General features: G+C 44.6%; 1 protein-coding gene and 2 long non-coding RNA genes across 4 annotated transcripts; 2 read left to right on the forward strand and 1 right to left on the reverse strand.

The window, feature by feature from the left end:
• The first annotated feature begins 271 nt into the window (after positions 1-271).
• Ahsg (alpha 2-HS glycoprotein) lies at positions 272-7523 on the forward strand. The gene is made up of 7 exons (XM_034515548.2): positions 272-562; positions 2284-2394; positions 2713-2797; positions 3099-3262; positions 4493-4594; positions 6205-6291; positions 6869-7523. Exons 1-7 carry the CDS (start codon positions 350-352, stop codon positions 7166-7168), a joined length of 1062 nt encoding a protein of 353 aa, XP_034371439.1. The 5' UTR covers positions 272-349; the 3' UTR covers positions 7169-7523.
• On the reverse strand, positions 6864-27360 carry LOC143444014 (uncharacterized). 2 transcript variants are annotated; one of them, XR_013113484.1, is made up of 6 exons: positions 26709-27360; positions 26306-26407; positions 21650-21687; positions 21271-21523; positions 9608-9697; positions 6864-9445 (listed from the first exon to the last, which is right to left on the reverse strand). It is a non-coding gene; the product is annotated as an uncharacterized LOC143444014 (long non-coding RNA). The 2 variants fall into 2 exon arrangements; XR_013113483.1 differs by lacking the exons at positions 6864-9445; positions 9608-9697 and having other exon boundaries at positions 18717-21523.
• LOC143444015 (uncharacterized) lies at positions 9714-26822 on the forward strand. The gene is made up of 3 exons (XR_013113485.1): positions 9714-9873; positions 22989-23069; positions 26734-26822. It is a non-coding gene; the product is annotated as an uncharacterized LOC143444015 (long non-coding RNA).
• Positions 27361-27362: the final 2 nt, after the last annotated feature.

Here is a 27362-nt window from a genome sequence, read left to right on the forward strand (position 1 = left end):
TGCGCTCTGCGCTGGCCACATCTACTTCCACCCTCAGCTACCCCCTCTAGCTACTGTTATCGCCATGTTCCAAGCAGACTTTGGAATATCTTCCCCCACAGCAGCATTGACTTTGGCAGATCTATTGGGGATAGACGATGTCCTAACTTATTTGCTTTTCCAGAGCTGTTGTTTGCAAGGATTGTTTGGAACCAGAACAAAAATCATCCCACGCCTTTACGCAATTCCTTCCGGCAGACTCTGTCGGATAAATTAAGCCCTCTGCCCCTCTATTGGCCTAGCTCTCCGAGCTGATTATCTGGGCTGCTCCTGACATTTGCCCATCTTTTGGGGCCTCTCTGGAGCAGCCATGAAGTCCTTCGTCCTGCTCCTTTGTTTTGCTCAGCTCTGGGGCTGCCAATCAGCTCCACAAGGGATAAGGCTGGGTTTTCGGGAATTGGGGTGCGATGACCCAGAAGCAGAGCAAGTAGCTTCGATTGCTGTGGACTACCTCAATAAACGCCTTCTCCATGGATTCAGTCAGGTCTTGAATCAGATTGACAAAGTCAAGGTGTGGGCTCGGGTAAGTCATCCTAACGTGAATGAGCCAAATGAATTTATGTTGGGGGATCTAACCCAGTGCCCCAAAGGCTAGCATCTTTCAGTGGAGATAAAACTGCACCAGAGACTGGTCTCTTGCTAGAAGCGGGAAAGGGAAAGAGAGAGCAGAGGAGGCCACATCAGTACTGTAGTCAGGCATCTCACAGAGGATGCTCCCATGGGGAGAGGAAAAGACCCTGAATCGTAAGTTCACAGACTACAGGCGGAAGGTAGGACTTGCTGGGAGAACTTGAGCTCATATACGCTAATTTGAAAATCACCTCTCTTTCTTGGCTTCCGTTTATCTCTGATGAAAATGAAAAGTGTCATTTGATGGGTGTCCATGAGTGACAACCCTTTAATGCAGATAATTTCACTAAATCCTCCCTTCCCCATTCCAGACCTGTCTGATGGCCATGCCCTCCTTGGACAACAGATGTCATATGTTAACAGATTGAAACCATGAAACTTCCAATACTTGTCTGCTTCTCTTTTCCTCTTTTCTTTTCTTTCTTTCTTTTTTTGAAACAGAAAGGTTTCTCTTTGTAGTCCTGGCTGTCCTGGAACTTTCTCTGTAGACCAGACTGGTCTCGAACTCACAGAGATCCACCTGCCTCTGCCTTTGCCTCCTGAGTGCTGGGACCAAAGGCATGGGCCACCACACCAGATTATTTGTCTGCTTTTAACATGCAAAGTTGGAAATTCCATATGGTTCAGTTTAACATAAAGATGAGAAGGACAGGTTTGTGTCATTAGAGACTTACGATTTAGGAGCAAAATTATCAGGATGTTCAGAGTGAGGCCTGACAACCAGCTTTACAAAGGGACAGCTGATCTGAAACCATATATATATGAGGGAAAACCATGAGAGAGCACTGCGCATGCGCTATGTGCAGATTTCAGGCTGCTTACTGTGGGATGCCCAAGTCGATCAGGAAGTCCCGTGTCTTCAGGGCGTCATTTGGGACATCCGCACATAAACCCACTGCATCTACCCATGATAGTTCTGATGTCTCCAGCAGAGTGAAAATGACGAATGAACTAAGTTGGGTTGAGAGTTCTCAAACTTTGGGGTATTTCAAGGTATGAACGGAGAATACCAGAAGCAGGCAGAGCACTGAACTCCGCAAAGGGTCCTGCAAGCTTCCCAGAAGGCTTCCACCCTAGTGATGACAGTTCCCTAGCCTCAGAATAGACAGGCAGCGAGCAGGAGACAGGACTCTCTGCATCCAGGGCCCAGTAAGATAGAAAGAGCCAAGGGAGGAGCAAGAGAAACCTTTAAGGACATGAAAACCCAAAGAAGGGGGCGGGGGGGGGGGAGTGGGCAACTAGAGAGAAGAATGAAACAGAGTGAAGGATAGCAAAGATAATAAATTGTTCAAAATAAAAGCTAGCTCTCAGCGTCACTTCTTTGTAAAGAGAGCTCAGAATAAGGACTATGGCTGGGACAGTTGTCCCAGCGCCCCAATCCCCCTTTCCCCATTTCACGCCCGTTCTATTTATAGTGGAAGACAGTAACTAAACAAACAAACAAAAACCATTGCAGCATTGCAGAGCTAGTAAGGGTAGAGGCTGGTGAGGCTGGCCCCTCCTTACTTTTCCCGAAGTTCACCCTCACCCAAGCCCCACCGAGGGGCTAGTGTTCACACTAGGTGGCACACATTGGATCAGTGCAGTTTTGGTTGACCTCTTCCGTCTCCACAGCGGCCCTTCGGAGAGGTGTATGAGATAGAAATTGACACACTGGAGACCACCTGCCATGCTCTGGACCCAACACCCCTGGCAAACTGTTCTGTGAGGCAGCCATCGGAGCATGTGAGTGGTACCTTATGGTGGGTGGATGGTGCCTGGAAAACATCAATTTGGCTTTATCCAACTCCTAGCAGCCACTTTGGCTAGCCACAGAGCAAGTTCTAAAACTGCTGTGGGATTGGTGCCTTCCCTGAGGCGGATTTTCACAACACTCACACTTTTCTTCTTGAATCCCTCCCTGAGAGCAGCTTCTTATGTTTCAAAGGACACCATTGAAGGTGGCCTTGGGCAGGTTACCTCCCACAGCCCTGCCAGGATGCTCCTCTAATGAGCAGCCTTGCTGCAGTGTTCCTAGAAGTCAGCACGGGTTTCTTTCCGCAGGCGGTGGAGGGAGACTGTGACTTCCACATCCTGAAACAAGACGGCACGTTCACTGTGCTACATGCTCAGTGTCATTCCACGCCAGGTCAGAAAACACTTCTGTTTATTTTTATCCCGTAGAATGAGAAAGGAATCAGAACAGTTTTGAACTCAAATAGTTCTCGCTTCCTCAGTGAGGATTCCGGGTCCTGGGATTTCTAATATTACCTTTTGGACGAACATTGTCCCTGTGTCTGTGAGTTGGTGACACCTCATACAGCTGCCTGAAGGTTTAGAGAAAAAGAAAGGCATGCTACATTGGAGCATGAGGAGCGCCATTCTAAGTAAGGAAGCTGTAGCAAGACATTGGAGAGCTGCAGTTAAGACCCTGTTATCTTTCTGCCCAGACTCTGCAGAGGATGTGCGGAAGCTTTGCCCACAGTGCCCAATCCTGGTCCGGTTCAATGACACCAATGTGGTCCACACCGTCAACACTGCTCTGGCCGCCTTCAATGCAAAGAGTAACGGAACCTATTTTAAACTGGTGGAGATTTCCCGGGCTCAAAGCGTGGTAAAAAACTTAATTCTCTTTTGGTAGATTTGGGCAAATTGGTGGCTCTTGGGGAATGTGGGGGTGGGGTGGGGTGGGGGACTGATAACCAGAAGAAGAGGGAACATTGGTTGAAAAACTAGCAGGGGGTTCTAGAACTTTGAGGACTCCCAAACTCTCAGCAACTCTATCCCAAACTGTGCCACTCCAACATAGTTTAGCCACAAGCAGAAGGCAGCACCCTGGCTTCCTGGCTGGACTTAACACCTAATGGCAGGGCTCTGTTCAGCAAAACACATTCACTGGGTGCCACATGTTTACACTTTACCAGTAACAACTGCATCAGTCTGGGAATCAATATTAACAAAGGGATGGGCAGAGAAATAATGGAAGGTTCCTAATCTGCCTTTCAAATCCAGATGTTGAGGTTGGGAGGGGACCATCTAATTGTATAACCAAAGTAACTATTTGGGTGCAGCAGATTTAGAATGTTAAAAAAAAAGCTGGCAATGGAAATAAGTCAAGACATACTTGCAAATATATTAGTATACTTGTAATTCCTGGAAAAATTCCCATGCTGTACTACACCAGGTTCAGTGCTTGCAAGGCTCCAAGCGTTACAAGGAAGGAAGTGTAATGACTTCTGTTTGGATACTGATGTTGGAGACTGGGGTGGGGGATCTCTTTACTTCCCCCCTCTAGCCTGGAATGACCAGAACATTGGGTTCCAATGGTTGGGGCCCAGGAGATGCTGGGTTCCCATCCCTGCCTGCCTAAAGTTAGCCTTTGGGCTTCCTGTTTCCTCTCTGAAAACTTACCTCTGCCCTGGGTGATGGACAATGAACACTTACCAATACTTTGAGAAGACTCAGCTCCTACCTCTGAAGCCCAAGCATCAGACACAATCCTTCCAATTGCCCAGGCCACACACAGCCTGTGTGATTTGTGTTCTCTCAAACTGTGCCAGAGAAAGGCCTCCCTATCTCCCTCCCTCCCTCTCTCTGTCCACCCTCCCTCCATCCCTCTCCTTCCCTCCCTCTCACCCTCCCTCTTGCCTTTGCTCTTTCCCTTCCCCTTTCCTTTCCTCCCTCCCTCCGTCCCACCTCTTCTTGCTCCTCTCTCCCTCCTATCCTTCCCTCTCCTTTCCTCCCTCCCTCCCTCCCTCCCTCCCTCCCTCCCTCCCTCCCTTCTCTTCTAGCCCCTCTCATTCCAGACCATCTTCCCCACATGTGTTCTCATTTTCATTCTCAGCCTATCCCAGTATCTACTCTCGTGGAGTTTTTAATAGCTGCCACTGACTGTACTGTTCAAGAGGTCACAGATCCAGCCAAATGCAACCTGTTGGCAGAAAAGGTGAGTAGGCCAGACCCTGGGGATCTTGCCACCAGGCAAACCTGGTTGTGGAACAAAGTATCTTTTTGCAGTTTACATCTTGGGGCTGAAGAAATAAAGTAAAAAACAAAAACAAACAAAAAGTGCAAAATGTCCACTTGTGAAGCTGGAGAAATGGCTCATCGGCTAAGAGCACATACTTCTTTCTCTGTTCATACAAAGGGCCAAGGTCAATTCCCAGCACCTGTGTCAGGTGGTTTGCCTTTAACTCCAGCTCTGACACCTCTGGCTTCTGTACACACGGCATGCTCGTGCACACACACACACACACACACACACACACACACATACACACACACACACACACACAGAGAGAGAGAGAGAGAGAGAGAGAGAGAGAGAGAGAGAGAGAGAGAGAGAGCCATACACATATTTAAGAATAATAAAATCTAATCTTAATTTTTAAAAAAATGTCCACTTGCTATGGGGCTAGTCCATGCAGGGCTTTCTGTGGCGCCTCACCTCCCTCTTTAAGTGTAGACCCTGAACTCTCTCATCTCTGTGAAGCACATGAAATCAGATGAAAGACTGTGGCCAGTTCCCAGTGTAGCCTGGCTGCTGAGAAGAGGAGGAGCAGACTTTCTAGATGTGCCCCTGATACTTGGAAACACTGAGTCTTTGAGCCAGTCACGTCCATTTGTAGAGATTTAGCTTAAAGTGAGTATCAGAAGGGGTTTGACCTGTAAAGATGAGACATCATAGATAACCATGGTCAAGCACAGAGAAAGGATCCCAGTGTTTAACCAGAGAAGGCCACTGAATAATGTGTGGCACATAACTGAACAGAAGATTGTGCAGGATAATGAGAGATATGAGAAGACATCTCTAGAGTAAGTGGGTGACACAGGACACCAAAGTCATACTCACAGTGACCTCAACTCATGGTTCAGTAGTGTTAGCAGCATTTATTTAAAATTAAAAAAAAAAAAAAAAACCCACATCTTATTAGCAGTAGCTCTCTCCCAGTGTTACCGCCATCTCAGGGATTACAGGAGAAGGTTCTTGATCTCATGGTATTTCGGTATACTCACTGTTGGATGTGGAATTGCACCCTATATGTTTTATTAGCAAAACATGTAAGTTTTAGTTAATACAAAGTAAGGGTTTATTAAGTAACATATAAGGCTCATTAATGAAGTGATAGCTAGCTGGCCAGTGGTGGTGCATGCCTTTAATCCCAGCACTCAGGAGACAGAGGCAGGTGGGTCTCCGAGTTCAAGCCTAGCCTGGTCTACAGAGTGAGTTCCAGGACAGCTAAAGCTACACATGGAAAACCTGTCTTTTTAAGAGAGAGAGAGAGAGAGAGAGAGAGAGAGAGAGAGAGAGAGAGAGAGAGGAAAGTGATAGCTTAGATTTATGTGTGCATGTGGGGGGAGGTGACAGAAGACTGATTTTCATTACATGGCTATGACTTCTCAAGAGAGGATTGCCCAGAAATTATAAACTTAAAGGGGGGTAAATTTAAAAAAAAATTAGAAGTTTCTTTGTTTCAATATATTATACTATCACTGAAAACCAGAAAGATCCATATTTTGCATCATTTAAAATAACCCCTGTCTTTCTTGAAACAGCAATATGGCTTCTGCAAGGCGAGTCTCATACACAATCTTGGTGGGGATGACCAGGTTTCAATGGCCTGCAAATTATTCCAGACACAGGTAACTTCATGGATGTTCTTCAAAACAGTGTCCCCTTAACCCTTCTGTAGTGGATCAGTAATAACGGGACACTTGCTGTCCTGCCCTAATCCCTGGAGTGGATTGTAGCACTGCAGTATGTGGACGCATCAGCTGGGTGAAAGATATTTCAGCCATATTTTCCCTCCCAAACTTTGGCAGCTGTGGGGAAACAATCCTCATGTGTAGTTGGCAAAGCCACCTTGTTATTTTTGGGAGGTGGGGGTGTTCTTCCTAGTTACAGAGACCAAGTGGGCTGGTCTGCCCAGCAGTACCCAAGTATACATGGCAAAGAGGGAAGGTTCTCTATGGGTGGGGGGCTTGTAAACAACTCAATTTGTGGAAATCTACTGGGACTAAGGTAATAGAGGTGAGACTGGAGCCATAGGCCAGTCACCACTCTTCCTGTGGTGATCCTTAGCATCTTACTCGTTCTCCTTAGCTAGATTCTTCCCAACTAAAAATCATTACTTCAAGGGAATAGGGAGGGGTGTAGCCAGACTCGTGGGGAGCCATCTTACTTACTGAAACGGTCCTCTCTCCACCTGTGCCCCCACAGCCCCAGCCAGCCAATGCCAACACAGCAGGTCCTACACCCACAGTGGCCCAAGCTGCGCCTGAGGCCCCACCAGCTGGCCCACCCGCATCTATGGTGGTAGGACCCGTGACAGTTCCTCTAGGACTTCCAGACCACCGAACCCACCATGACCTACGCCACACCTTCTCTCCTGTGGTCTCCGTGGAGTCGGCCTCAGGAGAAGCTCTTAACTCACCTAAACCAGGCCAGCCTGGTGCTGCTGATGCTGCTGGTCCAGCGCCCCCCATGTGCCCGGGGAGGGTCAGATACTTCAAGATCTAGGCTTGACTCAATGAAGTAAGGTTTTGGCAGACAGGACATAGCCACCACTGAAGCTGGGGGCCTTGTCCACTGACAAAGCAAGTACCACATCACAGCTTGAATTCCAGGTCTCTTCATTCCTCTGAGAACAGGGCCAGAGAAGTGATGGCCAAATTTGATGAAAGGCATAAAACCAGCAGCAACACTGGCACTGGTGGGGTAACAAACTACTGCCATCATTTCTTGCCTTCTCCCTGACCTCATACAAAACAGTTGCAACCACAACTCTGAAAGGTGCTCTTGCCAATATTCGATCTAGCCATAAATAAAAGTGCCCAAAAGGAGCTTTCTCAAATAAGAAGGTTCTGAGCCAAAATGTGGTCATGATCCTTGTCTGCCTCCTTCCGGTCTCCCTGTGTGTGGCCTGTCCAACAAGCACACCAATGTTACTTTACCAAAGTCTGCATAAGAAGAGGAACAGAGGGGATGCAGGAGAAAAACGTCTGCTGGTTTGCAGTAAACTAGAAAGTATGAGAGTAAGATGTGCTTGAAGCTCATGAGAGATGAGAAAACAATTCTGCCCACAGATAGAGGACCAAAAACCTTGTTAAGGGAGGGCCCAGTGCCTAGGTTTTGTAAAGACAAAGAAACTTCTGGCTTTCCCCAACAATTAGGGAAGGAGGGATCACTGATGAACACTGGAGTCACCTTTTCACTGGCTTTACTCATTATGCATACTCAAACACCTCTTGATGGGGCTACCGACATGTGATCGCTTTGCAAGCCAAATAACCTGAGCCCAGATAACCTTGCAAGCCAAATAACCTCAGAACCCACAGTAAGGCAGAAATCTTATAAAGTGAGCATGGCCTTTCTAGTTCATATACTACAAGGCCAAAGGAAAAGGTCTGGTTTCAGAACACTTACAGAAGGGAGTCTGGGAAGGTGGCCTGTGAGTGATTGTAGATGCTCAGGTGCCCAGATGGTGCAATGGACATAGTCCCCAGTGTAGGCTTGGTCCTAGCAGTGCCGGTTGTGTTTACACTACACCATTCTGATACCTCACTCCTGGCCTTTCTGGGAAAGGTATTAATGTGTAAGACCAATCACAAGTCCAGTGCTTACACTGAACCAAGAATGAGAGAGTTAGGCATTGCCACTTACCTTGTCACCTGCCTTGAAGTTTTGTCAACATTACAGAAATAAAAGGTCCAGAAAAGCAAGAAAATCATGGGGGTCACAGCATCCAGATAAAAAGAGGAGGCTATGAGCAGGGCAGACAGGATACGGACTGACAAAAGCCACTGTTGATGACTGACAGGTTGTAGTGGCTGCTGGCTGCTGTGCTTGCACTAGGAGGGGTAACCTGAATGACGAAGGTCATGAGGAGGAAACAGAGAGCAGACAAGGTCTCCTCTATCAAGTGGATTATGAAAGAAATAAGAGATCAAATATGGCCCAAAGAAGTAAACAATAGGAAGAAAGGTTTCTCTTTTAAGAAAAAAGATTCAGAGTATTGTTAGGGAAACAGAAAGAAATGGGGGAGGGGCACGATGAGCAGGGCTCTACTGTGGGAATTCTTCCCTTGAGGAAGCTCCCCAGAGGATTCCAAAGAGGCTCTAGTCACCCAGGACTGCAAAGGAATTATCTATTTTTTCACTCTTGCTGCACACAGGAGTGGCTTCGAGAAAGTAGCCTGGGTATCAGAGGTTCCTCCAGGGTGGAGAGCAAGTGTACAACCCAAATTAAATAAAAAGAAGAATGATATTTAATTGAGCTGTTTTTACCTAAGAAACAGCTGGATCTGGGAATTCAAAAGATGTCTTCAAGCCTCATCCTACCTGCTAGCCACGCCCCTCTCCTTGCTTTTACTCTTTCCAACATGGCCACCAACAGCTTTGAATCTACCCAGCCCTCCCTGATGGAAGATTAGTCAACACAGCAAAGCAATGAGCATTCAGGGTGAGAACAGCGGGCACTCAGGGCACTGTGGCAGGGCATAGATTGATGCGGTTAAGAACAAGAGAGAGGCTGGGCTGAAGAAGAGAAGGAAGCGGCTGGAGATGAAACCGAGTCAGGCCACAAGTGGCCCTGATGTCCCCAGGGGATGTTAGTCCAGAGGTTTTAAATGAGAGTGGCGATGTGGACTGGTTTGCATGGAAGAGCTGAGGGCAGGGTATCTAAAGAGATGGGTTAGCAGTTAGGAGCAATTTGCTGTTCTTGCGAAGGCCCTGAGTTCAGTTCCCAGCACTGGTCTGTTTCTCCAGTTCCAAGAGATCCAATATTCTCTTCTGGCTTCTGTGTGTATGAGGCACACATATGGTGTTCATAAATATATGCAGGAAAAAACACTCATACACATAAAATATAAATACATTTAAAAAAAAAATTACTTATGGGCCGTGCCTCTCAGCCTGGGGATGGGATTAGAATCACACTGCACCTCTGAGAGTCACTTACTTGGAAGTGGAGAAATTTCCTCAGGGTTGCCATTGGCATTCAGAGGTCAGTACTGGAGCTGGCAAACATTCCGAAATGCTCCAAACAGCCCTGACAATGATTAAACAGTGCCTAGTCAGCAAAGGAGCTCCAAGAGCAGCTATACAGTTGCTTGCTGGAAAACCGGTTGAAACTGCAGTCTAGAATAGAACCAGAGCCTTCTGGGGGAAGTGGATGTCTGAGCTGGTGAGCGGCAGATGGGTATAAACTCGGAGTTACAGCTGCAGGTATTGCTGTTGGACTTGGCTTGGCAGTATGAAAAATGGCATGGTCTGGAGTTACACCCACGCAAACAGGGGTGTGCGGGGGAGTAGGGGTGGGGATAGTGGGACAGTCATGGGATTGGGGGAGGCGATGCTGCTCTGTTCCATTTGCATTAGTTCAAATTCTTTTTCCTCAAAGTTTTCCTGTTTAGCTGACACATACAGTTACCTCATGGTTTTTAAGGACGCAGTAAGGTCAGACAGACCTGCAGGAGCTGGGCCACAAAGGGTTTCCCTTTGCTTCTTTGCTCCCCTCAGAAACAGGTGTATGCAAGTGTGAGCATAAGCAGATGCTACAAATATATACATGGAAACCTCCTGACACCTTCTAGGTTTACACCTCCCCCTCTCCTTCCTTCCTTCCTCTCGCTCTCTCTCTCTCTCTCTCTCTCTCTCTCTCTCTCTCTCTCTCTCTGTGTGTGTGTGCATGCATATGTGTGTGTGTGTGTGTATGTCTGTGTGTGTGTCTGTGTATCTGTGTGTGTCTGTGTGTCTGTGTGTGTCTGTGTGTCTGGCTGGCTGGCCATCTCTCCCTCTTCACCCCTCTCAGCTTTCTCTTTCTTTGCTTAGAATTCAGTAGTTTCGGAGGCCGAGTTCTTGACTTTCTCTTAAATCTGCACTGTTCATTTGGCAACTTTGCCCTTGCTTAAGATTGTCAGTCAAGCATAGATCCATTTCCCTGCTTTGCTCCAACTCCGATGTCATTCTGAATTCAGCACGGCACCTCTGATACCTCCAGAAGTTCTATACTTGAATTTACCAGGAAAGGTTTCCTGGGCAACTTATTTTCTGTAAACAATGCTTGCTGGAGACTTAGCATCACTGAAAAGTGTGTTATTTTAGAATAACTTTATCCTAATTACAGACACACAGTGGGGGAATGAGTTAGAAACTAATAAGCCTCTACCCTCACAGACTGTCTTTATATCAGTTCTGCCTGACATTTGTATTTGCTGCTGCTATTGTCTGTCTGTCGTCATTGTTTGAGGCTCACTATTTAGCCTAGGCTGACCTAGGACTCATGATGAAGCTCAGCCTGGACCCAAATGCTTCATCTTCCTGCCCCAGCCTCCCAAGTATTGGATATGTCAACCACTGAGCTTATATTTTCTTAAGATCATCTTTAGTATTTTGCAAAATGCTCCTTCCTAAATTAAAGCCTTACCTATGTTCCACTTACTTGCCTCCTCTGTGGCCTTGTAAGCACATCTATTTTCCACTGGGTTTCAGGCGGATTTCTAAGTACCATCACTGCTTTCTATTTCTGGGATAGATACTATGACCAAAAGCAATTTGGAAAGGAATGGTTTATCTGGTTTACAAGTCCTGATCACCGCCATGGAGGGAAGCCAGGGCAAGAACTCAAGGTAGGAGCTTATAGGCAGGAACTGAAGCAGAGGTCATGGAGGAACACTGCTTACTGGCTCGATCCTTGTGGCTTGCTTGGTTTGCTTACTGTACAACCCAGGACCATCTTCCCAGAGGTGGCACCACCCACAGTGGGCTGGGCCCTCTCACCTCAATCACCAATGGAGAAAATGACCCACTTAGTTCGAATTTCAGTAATCACAAGTAAATCGTAAAAACTTTTAAAAATTCAAAATGAGGTCATATATCACTCAACATCAGTTTTGGCTTTGTTGAGGCAAGGTCCTGTTACATAGAGCAGGTTCAGTTCCCAAGTGCTGGGATTAAAAACATATAATCCACTATGTCTGGCTCAAAACACCCGTTCTATAAAATATTATTGGTGATAGAATATACTATTTTCCTACTTCTGACTATACCTTCTCTACTTGGATCTAAGAACTACTAAACAATATGTGACATATTGCACTGGGTTATAAAGATCATTGACACTCTTAGTATATGTATGTGTGTGTGCATACAGGTATATGTGTGTGTGTGTGCATGTGCGCATACAGGTATATGTGTGTGTGTATGTGTGTGTGCATACAGGGATATGTGTGTGTGTGTGCATGTGTGTGCATACAGGTATATGTGTGTGTGTGCATGTGTGCATACAGGTATGTGTGTGTGTGCATACAGGGATATGTGTGTGTGTGCATGTGTGTATAATATTCAGCCAAGAACTGATGACTCGGCCTTCTTTTTACATGGCCTGCTTAAAACTAGGAATGTTTACAATGTTCACCAGAGTATTACTTCAAAGAACAAAGTTACAAATATAAACTGTTTATAATTTATTATATATAAGCTATCTAGCAAGCTAATGCATCACCTCCAAGGACCACTTGGCAGAAATTTAAAATCACATCGTTAAAAGTAACAAAAGAGCTCTGTCTGCTCTTTCTGGTGTCCCTGGTTAAGTTCTCAGCACCCACAAGGCTCACAACTGTCTGAGACTGCAATCTCGGGGGAGACTGATGCTCCTTTCTGTCCTCTATAGGCACAGACATATATAGAAGCAAAACACTCCAAATAAAATAGACAAACATAAACAAATAAACATAAAATAAAAATAAACAAATCTTAAAATTTAAAAAGTAGCAATTCACCAGGAAAATATTTACAGTGTATTGTAGCGAAAGGGAAGGCTTTAAAATAGCATGATCCTGATTTTCTAAAATTAGCTACATGGGAAGACATTAAAGAATGAGTAGGCAATAGGAAAGGAAATGCTAGACTATCATGTCTGCATTAGGGAATTTGAAAGATTTTGCTTTACTCAATTGGTATTTACTTCTATTTGCTAAACTTCCTATTGTTTGTTCCTGCAGTGCTGGTGTTGAGCTCTGGGCTCCACACAGGGGAGGCAAGCACTGGACACTGAGCTATGTTTCCAATCCTCCTGCACTACTGGTGAAGAAAAACTATTTTATGTTATATTACTAAAGCAGGAATTAGCTTTTTGCAAAGGGCTAGCCAGTAATACTTCCAGGTCATGGGCCACTTGGTCTCTACCTCAGCCATTCAGCTGGCTCTTGTTGAGAGGGAGACAGCCTGGACAGTGGATATTGGTGTGTGCTGGTCCCAATTAGATTTGTGTTAAAGATTAGCAGAGATGGAACTGGCCTGCGAGTGCTCTTTAAAAGTGATTTCCCCCAAATCACAAGAAAGGGTTTGGGAGAAAGACAACTAGTCAGAGACTATGTGCAATCTCATGTGGAGTTTGTTGCTACGTCCTGGAGTCCAGATAGTCAAACAAGGCAAAAGCTAGGAGTTGCTATGTGGGCTAGTAAATTCACCTTGATTACCTAAATAAAGGCAGTGTGAGAATTGAGGGCAGGTGTGCAAGCTAGATGCTAAGGGCTGACAAGAGAGAGGGAGAGACCAGAGGATCAGAGACAGCGGTGACAAGGATCGGGAAGCTGATTCCACCAGAGATGTTGCATCATAGAAACCAATTTCCTCTGTATCGCTGGTTCTCAAACCCCATAATGCTCTGACCCTTTAATACAGTCGTGGCGACCCCCAACCATAAAATTATTTTTGTTGCTATTTCATAAGTGTAATTTTGCTACTGTTATGAACTGTAATGTAAATAGTGACGTTTTTTCAGTGGCCTTAGGCGACCCCTGTGAAAGAGTCATTCAACCCTGTTGAGAAGCAATGCTTTAGATAAGTGCCTTTCTTATCCTCACTTCAATCACCGTGACCCTCAGGGACTCATCCAAGCTCGCCAGCAGCCATGGCCACTCTACTTCCATACCCAGCTCCCTGCCCTGCCCTGCCCTGCCCTGCCCTGCCCTGCCCACAGCCGTCCTCTGAACCCCACCACCTTCTTTTCCCTACCTCTGCTTTATTTCTAATTGTTATTATTAGAAATAATTATCCACTCCCTTGTTATCCACCCTCTGTCCCACCCTCCTGCAGAGATGCCTTTATCTTGGTAACAAAGGTTGCCCTGCCTCATGTTGACTTCATTTCTTTTTTTCTCCACCCACCTCTTGTCCATCTCTCATTAATGTTGATAAGCTCGGCTTGTTTTCCAGCCTCCCAGTGAGGACCAGCCCCTCTGCATTCACATTATCCAATCTTTCTGACCCCTCCAGGTCTCCCTTCCTTGTCTGTGGGCTCCTGTCCCAGCACTTATTTCAGAGATGCTCAACTAAGCATCCAAGGCAGCTCCTGACCTTCCCTCCTCTCTCTCTCTCTCTCTCTCTCTCTCTCTCTCTCTCTCTCTCTCTCTCTCTCTCTCCAGCTTCCAGCCTGAGGAGCTCGCTGAAGGATTTTCCTACCTCCTTTCCTGATGAACTGATGATGCCGTGTCCTTAGATGGGACCACAGGAAGGCCTGAGAAGTACTTTCTTCCTCTCTCTGTGAGTGTCTCCCAGTCCCTCTAAAGGCTAATCTACCTTTGCCCATCTCAGGTCCTTGATCAATCGCAGGCCTATGGCCTATCTCGACCCTCAGAAGATGACTATCCCAGTTTCAAATAAAACGTTATCAGCTAAGAATTCCCTCCGGTACATTTGCAAGTCGCCTCTTCTTGCCTTCTTTGCAGCTGAGTTAGGTTTTACCTGCCTAGGGTTATTATACCCTCAGCCTGCACCTTCCCTAATTACAGTTGTGTGTCATATCGTGTAGCAGCGGTAATAGTTCTGAGGAGGAAGCGCATCACCAGAGACTTCCTTCACTTCCTCCTCCTTTGCAGTCTTGTGACTTTATTTGGCACTCAGGACTTCTCATCCACACTGGTGTGCTCTCTCTCTCTCTCTCTCTCTCTCTCTCTCTCTCTCTCTCTCTCTGTGTGTGTGTGTGTGTGTGTGTGTTAATATGGTGTTGTTGGGACTGTAGCTTATAAAGTGTCTTAGATAGGGTTTCTATGGCTGAGATAAAACACCATGATCAAAAGCAACATAAGAAGGATAAAAAGAGTTTATTTTGCTTAAACTTCTGTTGGGAGCCGTCTTTAGCAGAAAGCGGCTAGATCAACTTTGCAGCCATCTGGAACCATATACCCTGACGAAAGATTTGGTTTTCAATAGCCTACAACAGCTAAAGCACACTCTGATATCCCACATATTTTGTGTTGCTGTTTACTGGCCCCAGCTGCAAGGTGCACGTGGTAGTCACGCCTGCAAGGCAATGCAGTTCACGTGCTGTCCACGTGCTATCTACGCCATACATGCCTGTAAGGCACACGTGCTATCCACGCCTGCAAGGCATTGCGGTGCACGTGCTGTCCACGCTATAGACGCCTGTAAGGCTTACGTCATATCAACACCTGCAAGGCACGTGGTATCCACGCGCCTACAAGGCACGTGGCAAAAGCCTATAAATAGCTCAGAATTCCCTTCAATAAACGAGACTTGATCAGAATCTCTGTCTTGTCTCCATTCTTCGCGTCTCTTCCCCTTTATCCCCACTCTCTCTCTCGCTAGACCCTGACCCTCGGACCGGAACGGGCAGTACGGGCTGCAACAGTTTGGCGTCCAACATCGGGCTCCAGTAAGCGCAACAGTTTGGTGCCCAAGCGTGGGGGGTTCGCGACAGTTTTGGCGCCCAACGTGGGGCTCCAGTAAGCGCAACAGTTTGGTGCCCAAGCGTGGGGGGTTCGAGACAGTTTGGTGCCCAAGCGTGGGGGGTTCGAGACAAACTTCTACATCCCAGTCCATCCTCTAGGGAAGTCAGGGCAGTGACTCAAGCAGGGCAGGAAGCTAGAGGCAGGAGCTGATACAGAGGCCATGGAGGAGCTGCCGCACACCTACTTTATTATAGCTCCCAGGACCACCAGCCCAGGGGTGGCTCTGCCCAAAGTGAGCCTGACCCTTCCACCCCAATCTCTAACTATGAAAATGCACCACAGGCTTGCCCACAAGGCAATCTGGTGGAGGCATTTTTCTTAACAGAGGTTTCCTCTTCCACAATGACTCTAGCTTATGCTGAGTTGACACAAAACTAGTCAGCACACAAAGTAGAGTCAGTGTTCATTGACTCATTATTGTCATGCTTTCTGGACAAACATACATGGGTAAAACCTGAAACGTGCTCAGTGATACTTGGCAGAGGTTGACACCAGTGCACCTAATTTCTTACTGGCAAATGTCTAGAGGGTCTCTCTAGGTAGCCTTGGCTGCCCCAGAACTCACTAGGTAGACCATCTGGCCTTTAACTCACAGAGGTCCACCTGCCTCCTGAGTGCTGGGGTTAAAGATCAGTACACCTGGTCTAGGAAATACTTCTTGAAGACCACTATATGGAACCTTTGTGAATGCTGGGAGTGTTTCTTAGATTACCACATCATTGATGAGAGAAGGACCATTCTTTATATTACCACCCTTCTTTGTCAGGGCCATTCTACCAAGTCTAGATTGGGGGGGTGGGGGGTGGGTAAGAGGATTCGTAGAGTAAATATCCCAGCAGTTACTTTCACACAATTGCCTAAGCAGGCCTCTTGATACAGTCTAGAGACATAATAAACATAAGATGGATGCAGTTGCAACTGGGGTACCGTGCATACTGTTTTGATAGTGAATTTCTTTAAGAATCAGAAGGACTCGACTCTAGAATGAAGATAAAAGCCAGGTATAGTAAACTCATAACCTGACTCTTGTTGGCTATCATTGTCAAGAGTTAAGTATGGAACTGTTGCTGGGGCAATCACTGTGATTGGCAGCTCTGACACTCTGCTCAGCATCATGAGCAAAACATAAGAGACAGGATGCCATGCTGTTCCTGCTGCTCCATTATCATGGCCCTGAGTGAGTGATGAGAAATGTTCTGTTTTGTTACCTTAAGGGACCACTGTCATATATGGTCCATAACTGACCACAACATCTTATCACTGTTCTCTCTCTCTCTCTCTCTCTCTCTCTCTCTCTCTCTCTCTCTCTCTCTCCTTAGCTTCACTCTTTGCACCAGTACTGTAAACACTTTCAGATGATCCTTAAAAGTTACACTTGTCTTGACCCTGAATTTCCCTCAGACCACTCCTCCTACTCCTCCCCAGCCTTTTAAAGAACAAAATCTACTTTTATGTGTTTTAAAAAATAATCTTCTAAATGCTAGTTTTATTTCAATTTGATGTCAGAGAAGAGGGAGCCTCAATTGAGAAAATGCCTTCATAAGATTGGGCTGTAGGCAAGCTGTAGGATATTTTCTTAATTAGTGATTGTTAGGGGTGGCACCATCCTGGTATGGAGGTTCTGGGTTCTGTAAGAAAGTAGGCCGAGCCAGCCATAGGGAGTAAGGCAAGAAGCAGCATTCCTCCATGGCTTCTGCATCAGTTCCTGCCTTCAGGTTCCTGCTCTGCTTGAGTCCCTGTCCTGACTTCCTTCAATGATGACCAGTGATGTGGAAGTGTAAGCCAAATAAACCCTTTCCTCCTCAAGTTGCTTTTAGTCATGGTGTTTCATCACAGCAATTATAACCCTAACTAGGACATCTACATTCTTGTTTTCAAAAAATATATGACAAATATGGGCTGGAGAGATGGCTCAGCAGTTAAGAGTGCTTACTGCTCTAGTCAGAAGACTAGAGTTCAAATCCCAGCACTCACATCAGTTGTCAAAACTGCCTGTAATTCTAGTTCAGAGAACTCTATGTCCCCTTCTGACTTCCATGTGTACACACGTACACACACACACACACACATACACACACGAATAAAATAAAATAATTTTAGAAATTTTAAAGATTATAATTTAATTATAATATTTCTCCCTTCCCATTCCTCCCTTCAAAGCCTTCCACATACCTCTCCCCACTTTCCTTCAAATTCAAGGTCTCTTTTTTCACTAATTGTCATTGCATACATAATATAGATATAACATGTAATATGTATTATCATGTAGTTATATAAATTATATAATATATAGGGATGGCAACAGATCAGATTACATGCTTCCTCCTATATATAGTCTACAAGACATTGGCCCCCCAAAATAAAAACTTAGTAAAAAAAATTTAGTTTGCCTAAAACTACTTTTAATTTTATATCCACAGCATTCCTCCCTTCAAAGCCTTCCACATACCTCTCCCCACTTTCCTTCAAATTCAAGGTCTCTTTTTTCACTAATTGTCATTGCATACATAATATAGATATAACATGTAATATGTATTATCATGTAGTTATATAAATTATATAATATATAGGGATGGCAACAGATCAGATTACATGCTTCCTCCTATATATAGTCTACAAGACATTGGCCCCCCAAAATAAAAACTTAGTAAAAAAAATTTAGTTTGCCTAAAACTACTTTTAATTTTATATCCACAGGATATAAAATTAATATTTAAAAAAAGAATTTGCCAGTTATAAGGAGACTGGCTCACAGAAAGTTACAGTGAGGTATTTTAACTAGAAAACAGATGACCAGAGCTGGCCAGCCTGCAGCCTGGGAGAGCTTTCAAGCTTTAAGCCAGGCTAACTCACAAGCTCTACTTCAACCACAGGGCATTGTTCCAGGCTTGGGAACTTGCCTAGACTGAGTCAGGTATTTTTCTATCTGTTTAATGTTCCACTTTCCCGAAGAATAGAATGTCATATGTCATAAATGCTCACACAGACTAGAATGATTTGAGATTGATAATACCTATTTTCTTTGTACTTGTAACTCTTAGGGACAAAATGACATGATCTGTATTTCTTTTGAAATCTTAAGTTTGCCTCTTTTGCGGAAACTATATCAGTAAAGAAACATCCTGGTTGCTAGTCAATTAGAGATGCAGGAATCTCCCAGCCATGGACTCTGACTAGACCACCCATTACTCCCCTCTGCCTGATCCTTATCTCCTCTGCTGGAACCTGTGTGTCTTCTGGGGCTGGCAAACAAGTAAAGTCAGTGATGCGTTTTGTTTTGGGTGCGTGTGCGATATGGCAAACTGTGCCCTCTGAATGAACTTTTAGAGTAAATCTCTTTATTATCCTATATCTATGATTATACACATCAGCATACATGTGATTACTACCACAGGCATCATAGGAAAGGAACATGTTCAGTAGGACCGCTACAACAGAACACCCTCCCTACACCCTTAGCAAGCAGCTTCTCCTAGACATCATAAGGTACCCAACAGTAGCCTGGTACCCTGAGTACTCCAATTCAGAGAGCCCCTTGTTCACTTGCACCAAGTCTGATCCACGCCATCGCTTTCCTTAATCTAAACAAATGTCCCTTGCCACTGTAAAAAATCTGTATGTGCTTCTTCAGTCCACTGCCTAAGACATCAAAAAGCTGGACACAGCTGGTTCAGACAGCAACCTTCCATAACGTTCTGGCATTGACAACAAAAGGCCTCGACACAGTCACGGACCCTGGGATATTTCGGGTCACTCTCAACCCCTCCCTTCTTGCCCAACCATGTTTGATTGCTCATTGAGACTCGAGTTCTTGAATCTTGAAAAATAGCTCAGATTCATCCTTTCTGTCCCATGGTTATTTCCATCTCTACTACAGGTTTCCCTCACTCATGACTGTTAGTCAGGGTCCAATCAGATTTAACAGACCCCAGGAGAGAGGCATTATAAGGAACTGCATTGTCCAATTATCCAGCTGAGGATTTGAACTCAAGTCCTCATGGTTACAAATTGGATAATGCAAAATGTGCATTACCCAACATACGGTCCCCCTAAAGCTGTCTCTGTGCTGTATGGTGGGGTCTGAAGTCCAGCATGGCCCTTTAGGAAAACAACTGCAGATGTAACAGAGGAACTGAGAGCAGGCAGGAAGTCACGAATGTGAGCTGAAGTCCACGGGCTAGACAGATGCCTATGCCTGTTTCATTGACCATGACCTTGATGAGAAGGGTATCCAGGATCCTACAGATCCTGGGCCCTTCAATTTATAGGCCTATGATAATCTCAGAGTCCAGAAGGCCTTTGCCCATCAGTTTTGCTGGAGACGTAGTTGAGTGAGACAGCACTGACTAAGCATGTGCAAGATGCTGGGTTGAGTTCCCAGTGCTACAAAAATAATATAAAAATATATATAATGATATAAAACAATAGAAAAGTGGAGAGGTAAAATAGTTTAGGGGTAGAGCAACTGCCCAGTATGTCCTGGCCCCTGAGTTCTATCCCCAGTAACAAAACAAAAGGCTATTTATACTATTTGGGGCCTGATTAGTCAAAATTCTTTTTCCAAATTTATGTATCTTAAATCCAAAAAGAACACTTCAAAAATTGTGTTACTATTTGCTGAATCTCAGGTACCCTCGTACAAGGTGATGACCCTCGTCATCACTAAGCACGTCAGCCTGTTTTCACAAGATATGGCTGTCTTCTCTTTCATCTCTGACTGATCATTTGTAGTTTTATGGTACCTGGGATCTTCCACAAGCCTCAGGAGCAAGTGATCTTCAGTTCTTACCAGGAAATGGGTTAAAATTCAAGCATTCATTTAAAAGGGTGTGTGTGTGTATGTATGAATATGTGTGTACATGTGTGCATGTGTGTACACGTGTGTGCATATGTAGGTATGTTGCATATATGTGTATGTGTGCATATATGTTGTATGTATATGTGTGCATGAGTGTATGTGTGTGTTCTTGTGTGTGTTATATATGCATACATGTTCAGGTGGCCATGCATGCAGAGGGAACCAGAAAAAAAGTGGGCAGGTGCTTCTATTCCTCTCCACCTTCCTCACTAGAGACAGAGTCTCCCACTGAGCCAGACATTTTCCTTTTTGTCTGGCTAGACAGTAAGCTTCCAGGATCTTCCTGTCTCTCCCTGCCCTCCCTGCAACAAGCATTAGCAGCCAGGTTTTCACAGGAGTGCTGAGGATTTGAACTCGAGTCCTCATGGTTAGAAAACAAACTATCTGAGCTGTTTCCTTGGACCCAAAAAAGTCTTCTGAGTGAAGTTTTGGGTGTGGATGCCTAGCCTCTTGGATCTCGTTTTCCTGAATCTACAATACTTGTTCTTGCTTTGAGGCCTTGAACATGTGATCTATCTGAACTCCCCAGTTCTTCCTGGAACTGACTCCTCCTAATCATTCTTCAAAGTTCGTCTCAGACTCCAAGTCCTTCAGGAATCCTTGCTAATCCCCACCCTCTGCACAACCTCCTCAACCCAGGTCTGAGCCAGAGCCTAACCTTTAGACTTTCTCTTGTGGTTAGGCTCAAAAATGATAATTTCTGCTTCCTTGAGCATGGGTGTGCTTTTAAAAGCTCCTTTAAAAAAAAAACTTATTATTATTTTGTGCGTAGGATGTGTGAGCACAGGCCTGCATGTCAGAACACATGTATGAAGGTCAGAGGGCAACTTTCAGAATCTGCTTGCTCTTACCACCTCTCGGGGGCTCACCAGGCTCATGCAGCAAAGCTTGGCTCACTGAGACATCTTGCCAGTAGGATAAGCTCTTTGGTTTCTCATCCTTAGCAGGCAGTGCAGGGCCTGTCACAAGCTGATGCTTCCTTTCACTGAGAATAACTTTGGACCTTACTCACGTTTAGGAAAATTCTTCTTTTCCCTCAGAATCCAGATCCATTGCCCAAGGAAGAGTACTTGTGAAGCTTAACAGTCCCTCCTGGTCATAGCACATGAGAAAGGTTTCTGTTTACTGTGCTAGTAGCATTCCAGTGACGCTTGTGGCTGGTGACTCAGTCACTGCTGTTGTGGACATCTGTGTCCTTACGATCTTGCTGGAGAAACCTTGTCCTCCAACCAGCACACACAGCCATGTACACAGCTTCTCCACCCCTATGCACATGAAACAAACAAGTAAGAGGCAATATTTGGGATAGAAATAAATAAAACAATTAATTTAAAAATAAAATAGAAAATTTTAAAATTAAAACAAATTAAGTTAAAAAAAAGTATACACACCATTCATATTTACGCAAGACCATGTAGACAGCACATGCCTGGTGAATAGAGACAGAAAAGGCACTTACATTGGAGACTGTCTTTGACCCAGTTGTTCCCCGTTGAGTCATATATACTAAGACAATAACAAAGACAAAGACAACGATTAAACAGATTTATCCACAAGAGCACTAACTGAAGTGATGCTTACCATGGGAAAAAAAAAAAAGAAACAATTTAAATGTCTTACAAAGAGAGTTCTAGTTTGGATAATTACATTAACTGTCCAAAAGCTTCCATGTAGAAATTAAAAATTAAACTATAGAAATGGGTTTATTAATACAGAAATGTTTGTAACATCAATTCTGTGGACTTCTGACGTTTTGAAAACCAACTATCCATGTAAGGTAATCTGGACTGTTGTCTGTTAACTCCTCTCAGCTATTTCTAAATAAAATATAGAAAACACCCTAACAATAAACTCAAAGCCATGAATTTACTATAGTCCCTTAACTCACAGGCTAACCATGAAGCTAGGTGATGAGAGAGAGAAAGAGAGAGAGGGGGGGGCATGGAGGCAGATGTTCACGTGTCTCCACCAGTCAAATATAGTTGATATATCTAGGTTGGGTATTGGGTTACACTTCTGATTGAGCATTAACAAACTTATAAAGCCTTTGATTAACATTTTTAAAAAATTGTATAAAAGCAAAAAGGAAAAGGGGGCATGGGATAGGGGTTTTTTAGGGAGGGGAAATGGGGAAAGGGGATGGCATCTGAAATGTAAATAAAATATCCAATAAAAAGAAAGAAATGGGTTTATTTGTATGTTAGTATTCATAATCTACTGTTGGCTTTATAATAAGACTATAATACAAAATTATACTATCATATTACTTTTATATAAAATGTGCTTGGTTTATGCATAGAAGATAACTGAATAATTATTTACCGAGCAGTACAGGGGCAGGCCTGCATTCCACCTGCTTACAGGTTTTCAAATAGTACACAAATCATACTGCTGATAATCTTCTAGCGAGAAGAAAAGTTTGGATAACTTGGAGCAAGTTTTTTTTGTGCCCTCTAGACCCAGGTCTGTTATAGGCATAGATATTTTTGAACAAAGAGCAAGCAAGAAAAAAAAAAAAACTATTAAGTGTCACAATTCACTAGGCATGCACTGTCTGCATGGTCTGGTGTAAATATGAATTGTGAATATATTTTAACTTAATTTTTTTCTTAAGTTACATTTTTACTTATTTGTTTCATGTACATGGGGGAGGGAGGAGCTGTGTGTGAGCATGGCAGGGTATGACGGTCATCGGACAACATCTGACATAATTCTTTACTTCTGTGGTAGATTCTGGAGGTTAAACCCAGGCTGTCAGATTCCTTTACCTACTGGGCCATCTCACTAGCTTCTTCATTGGTGAGAAAACAGGTAAGAAAAAAAGTACCTATTCCTCAGGTCAAAGAGAGAATAACAAATTTCATGTAACAGGTCAATCATCTGTACATTCTCTGACTGTTCTTCCCAACAGAGCATCCCTCTGGGTACCCTCCTGTTGTGGCCTTTACTCTACCTCAACGCTTTGCCTCAACACTTTTGGGGCTAAGTGCTCTGGTCAAGAGAGAGAGTGGGGCTCTTGGGGCAAGAGACTCGAAGAATGGAGACAAGACAGGGTGTGATCAAGTCTTTCTCATACCAAGTCTCTTTTATTGAGTCTCTCCTATTGAAGGGAATTCTGAGGTATTTATATACACAAGCAGGAGAACACAGGTGAAAACATTTTACCATGTGCACCATACAGCTGAGGTCACTAAACAGCAAAACAAGCTATGTGGGATAAACAATATATTTATCAGAGTGTGCTTCAGCTGTTATAGGCTTTTGACAACCAAGTCTTTCATCAGGGTATATGGTTCCAGATGGCTGCAAAGTTGATTTAGCCGCTTTCTACTAAAGTCGGCTCCCAACACCCTCCTCCCACTAGGACCAATCCAGGCCAGCATGACAGGGATGAAAGCAGGCCAGTCCCTGAGATCATCGTCCTCTGATGTCCCCTGGAGGCCAGTGATCCTTGCACCCAGGAAACCAGATCAAAGCCATGGGGAGTTTGCCCTTGTAGTTAAAAGGGTGTTTGCCTGAGGATTGACCCAACAAGATCCACGATGATCAAGAACAATAAACACCATGTAGAGGCTGTGAAGCACACTGGGTTGGGGATTCTTGGCTGAGTGTGTTCTCTTAGACCAATGTACAATTCTTAAGACTTTGGCTACATCATTTCAAGAAAGTAAATTTTGGCCTACCAACTCTCTCTGAGGGTCTGTCAATCTATAGCCTCATGATCCTGGTCAAATGTGGATCATATTACAGGTATGGCATCAGAGGGATGGAAGCATACATTTCGGGATGGAAGCATACATTTCTAATGTCCCAAAAGTTTCATGACACCAACCATCAGAGGGAGGCAGATGTTCTTATCACCAAGAGGAGGAAACTGGTTCTCAGAAAGAAATAATTAGACTTTTGAGTAACTTCCTTCATAGACTTCCAATGATTTCTCTCATTTTCTTTCTTTCCTTCCTTCCCTCCCTTCCTACCTCCTACACATGTTCTTAAATATCCATGTGAGTATATTGCTATGTTTCCTGGGAAATTTATTAGGATAAATTAGTATTTTCTCTGACAAAGAGGTTAAAGCTGGCATACTGTCTTCCTATGACAGAGTCACGTGGGTAGGCTCAGCTCAGCCACAAGGCCTTTATCCTGGCTCAGGAGTTGGGCAATCAATGCCTTCCCAAAGGGGAATTTCTTTCTATTTTAAGATGTTTTTAGGATATATTGATGTTTTGCTTGCATATATGTATGAGTACTGTGTGTACAGTGCTCATGGGGGCTAAAAAAGGGGGTCAGATGCCTTGGAACTAGGCAGGAAATGAAAGAGCTCACCCACTCTCTAGGTCCAGTGTAGGAGTCTCCTGCTTCCTCTTCTCTGCACACCTACCCTGGGTTGTCACCTCCCACCTTATGTTTTTCCAACCACACTTACTCTTGTCTCTCCTCTATGTTCTCATAGCATAGCTCAAGCACATGTGCACATGCATACTCATGCACATGCACACACACACACACACACACAAAGTCTTGGGTATCTGAACACTTGGTCCCCAGTTTGTGGCACTGTTTGGGGAGATTTAAGAGAGTGACCTTGCAGGAGGAAGTCAGTCATTGAGAATTGACTCTGAGATTATACAACCTCTCTCAACTTCCTCTCTCTCTCTCTCTCTCTCTCTCTCTCTCTCTCTCTCTCTCTCTCTCTCTGTTTCATGTTTGCAGATTATGAGCGCACAGGTTCCTGTCTCCCTGTCATGAAAGACTCTTATCCCATATTAATGTGTGGTGCACATTAATATGCCTCTGTCTTGTAGAGTATCCTTCAAACCAATCGCCTCCCCCAGAGTACCACAAAAGATGATGCCCTGCCCTCGTTCATATGTTATATATGAGATCAGTTTCTCCCAATATCACTGCTTTAATATTGATCATTTGATTAGTGTGGTATCCTCCAGGTTTCACTGTTTCATAATTACATCTCCCCCCATCAAAATTAAGAAATAATCTGTGTGGCTCAGCAGTTAAGAGCAAGTAACTCAGAGAACCAGAGTTCATTCCTAGCACCTGCACTGGACAGTTCGCACACAAATGCTTGTGACTCCAGTTCTAGAAGATCCGATGCCCTCTTCTGGCCTTCAAGAGCACTACACACACACACACACACCCCCCACACAATTTACAAAAAAACAAAAGGAGTTATCTGTGAGGAGATAGTTAAGAGACTCTGTAAGTAATTTGTTCTGTGTCAAATTTTGCTTCCTATGTTTAACACACGTTGATGATTCTTACCTGGATTATTTATTACAATAGTGGCTCCAAAATGGTGACTTTGAAACGTCATTGACTATATACTAAGGACCTACAGGCCACTACTTTTTCAGTTTACTACTGTACATTATTATCATTATTTATTTTTATGTTCAGGTTATCCAAGAGTTGACAGTGTCTTCCCTTCAAGTGTGTTCTTTTCCAGAAACTTAATCTGAGTACCTCCTTACTTTCTGCACAAGGCCAGCTTCTGCTCCTCATTTCCCTGGAATCAACCATGTCAAAAGAGCCTGGGTTTCTAATAAAGACTGGGATTGAACTGGTTTTGGTGACACATGCCTTTGATACCAGCACTCGGGAGACTGAGACAGGCAGATATCCATGAATTCAAGGTCACCCTGGTCTACGTAGTAAGTTCCAGGACAGCTGAGACTATGTAGAAAGACCTTATCTCAAAAACAATTTAAAAAAAAAAAAAAAAGACTAAAATTGAAAAACCAGGTTCAGCTCTGGTGGGCTTGTTGGACTGAAGTCTCCGTGCTTGTAGGCCTTCTCAGCCAGCATAGGAGGAAAGAACAGTCATCTGGGCCTGAGTCAAATTCTGAATTCACTTGCTGCCTCTAGTACCAGCCCCAAACCCCAGAGTTTCCTCATTCCCTTTCATACATTCTTCCTCAGTGAGAACCTTCCTCCCAGCCCAGTTTCTTCAACATCACAACACATGCAAACAGATTTTTAGAATTGCTATACCCATTCCACCACGGAAAAGCGAAATATTCCATACTTACCATTCATCTTTTAGTCTGCTGTGTGGTCAAAGAACTGCATTCAAGAACTGCGTCCGAAGGGTGAGTTGCGGTTTTATTTCTTCCGCTGTGTCCAGGTTTCGTCTGAAACGCAAGCTCATCGTTTTTGCTTCCATTTAATTTTGTTATCTCCCCCCCCCACTCAACTTTGTTTAATTAATTTTACAGTTCTTGACACAGCCATAGTAGCAGTGTTCTAAAATTCAAAACTATACAAAAAGGAATACTCAAAAAATACTGATGATTTTGAGGAACTGACGACGTTTGGTTCTTAGTTGTGCTCTGAACGTTCTCTAAGTCACTGCTAGGTGTACCCAGCCCCAGTAGGATTTCCTGGGCCTTCGAGTCTTACCTCCCGAAGGTACCACTTGACTGCAAACCTTACCATGTTCTTTCATTTCCGCCAGCAGGCAAGTTAGCTGAGCTTCTTCGGCAAGTATGCCTGAGACCGACCGGGCCCTTGCGTGAGAACCCGGGCAGCCAGATCAGCTTCTGATGATTTCACAGCTATTGTCATACGGATTAGAAAAGATACCTTGCTTTGTGGTATCACAGCTATCAAACAGGATGATGAGACCTTTGAAACAGCCGCACTCCTCGACATTCCACGTGAGTGCCCTGGACTTACCCATGCCCAGCCTGCTGCTGGCAGCCAGAGCCTTCCTGGGTCACTGTGTGTACAGTGCTGATTATGGTGGCATTCAGCAATAAAACCACCTACTGAGTGAGAGCCTTGGGAATCAGCAGCTCTGGATGGAGAAGGCCCTGTGCAGGGGAGCCACACCCTATGGGTGGAAAAGCCCAGGTAGAAACAGTGCTGGGCGGCTCCTTAGAAAGACACGGAACCTAATTAAAGCTTGTTCTCTCTGGGACCTTGCCTGTAATTCATATTTAGGGTGTGTGCCAGCCCTGAAACCCAGCTAAGCAGCGTATTATTCCTGGAGTTCTGAATGATGGCGCACTCTGTGTGTGCAAGATATAAAAGGACAATCAGAGGGAGAAGCTGCCATCATCCTTTGCAGGTCCATTGGGAACACCT

The sequence above is a fragment of the Arvicanthis niloticus genome, chromosome 12 (assembly GCF_011762505.2).
Source record: "Arvicanthis niloticus isolate mArvNil1 chromosome 12, mArvNil1.pat.X, whole genome shotgun sequence".
Lineage (NCBI taxonomy): Eukaryota > Metazoa > Chordata > Mammalia > Rodentia > Muridae > Arvicanthis > Arvicanthis niloticus.

What these genes read in the sequence shown, in the direction of transcription:
- Ahsg (XM_034515548.2), top strand. Translation starts at nt 350, where the DNA reads ATGAAGTCCTTCGTCCTGCTCCTTTGTTTTGCTCAGCTCTGGGGCTGC. An exon ending in TGAGGCAGCCATCGGAGCAT is followed by an intron (nt 2,395 to 2,712) that starts GTGAGTGGTACC and finishes TTCTTTCCGCAG; the next exon opens with GCGGTGGAGGGAGACTGTGA. An exon ending in GCAACCTGTTGGCAGAAAAG is followed by an intron (nt 4,595 to 6,204) that starts GTGAGTAGGCCA and finishes TTCTTGAAACAG; the next exon opens with CAATATGGCTTCTGCAAGGC.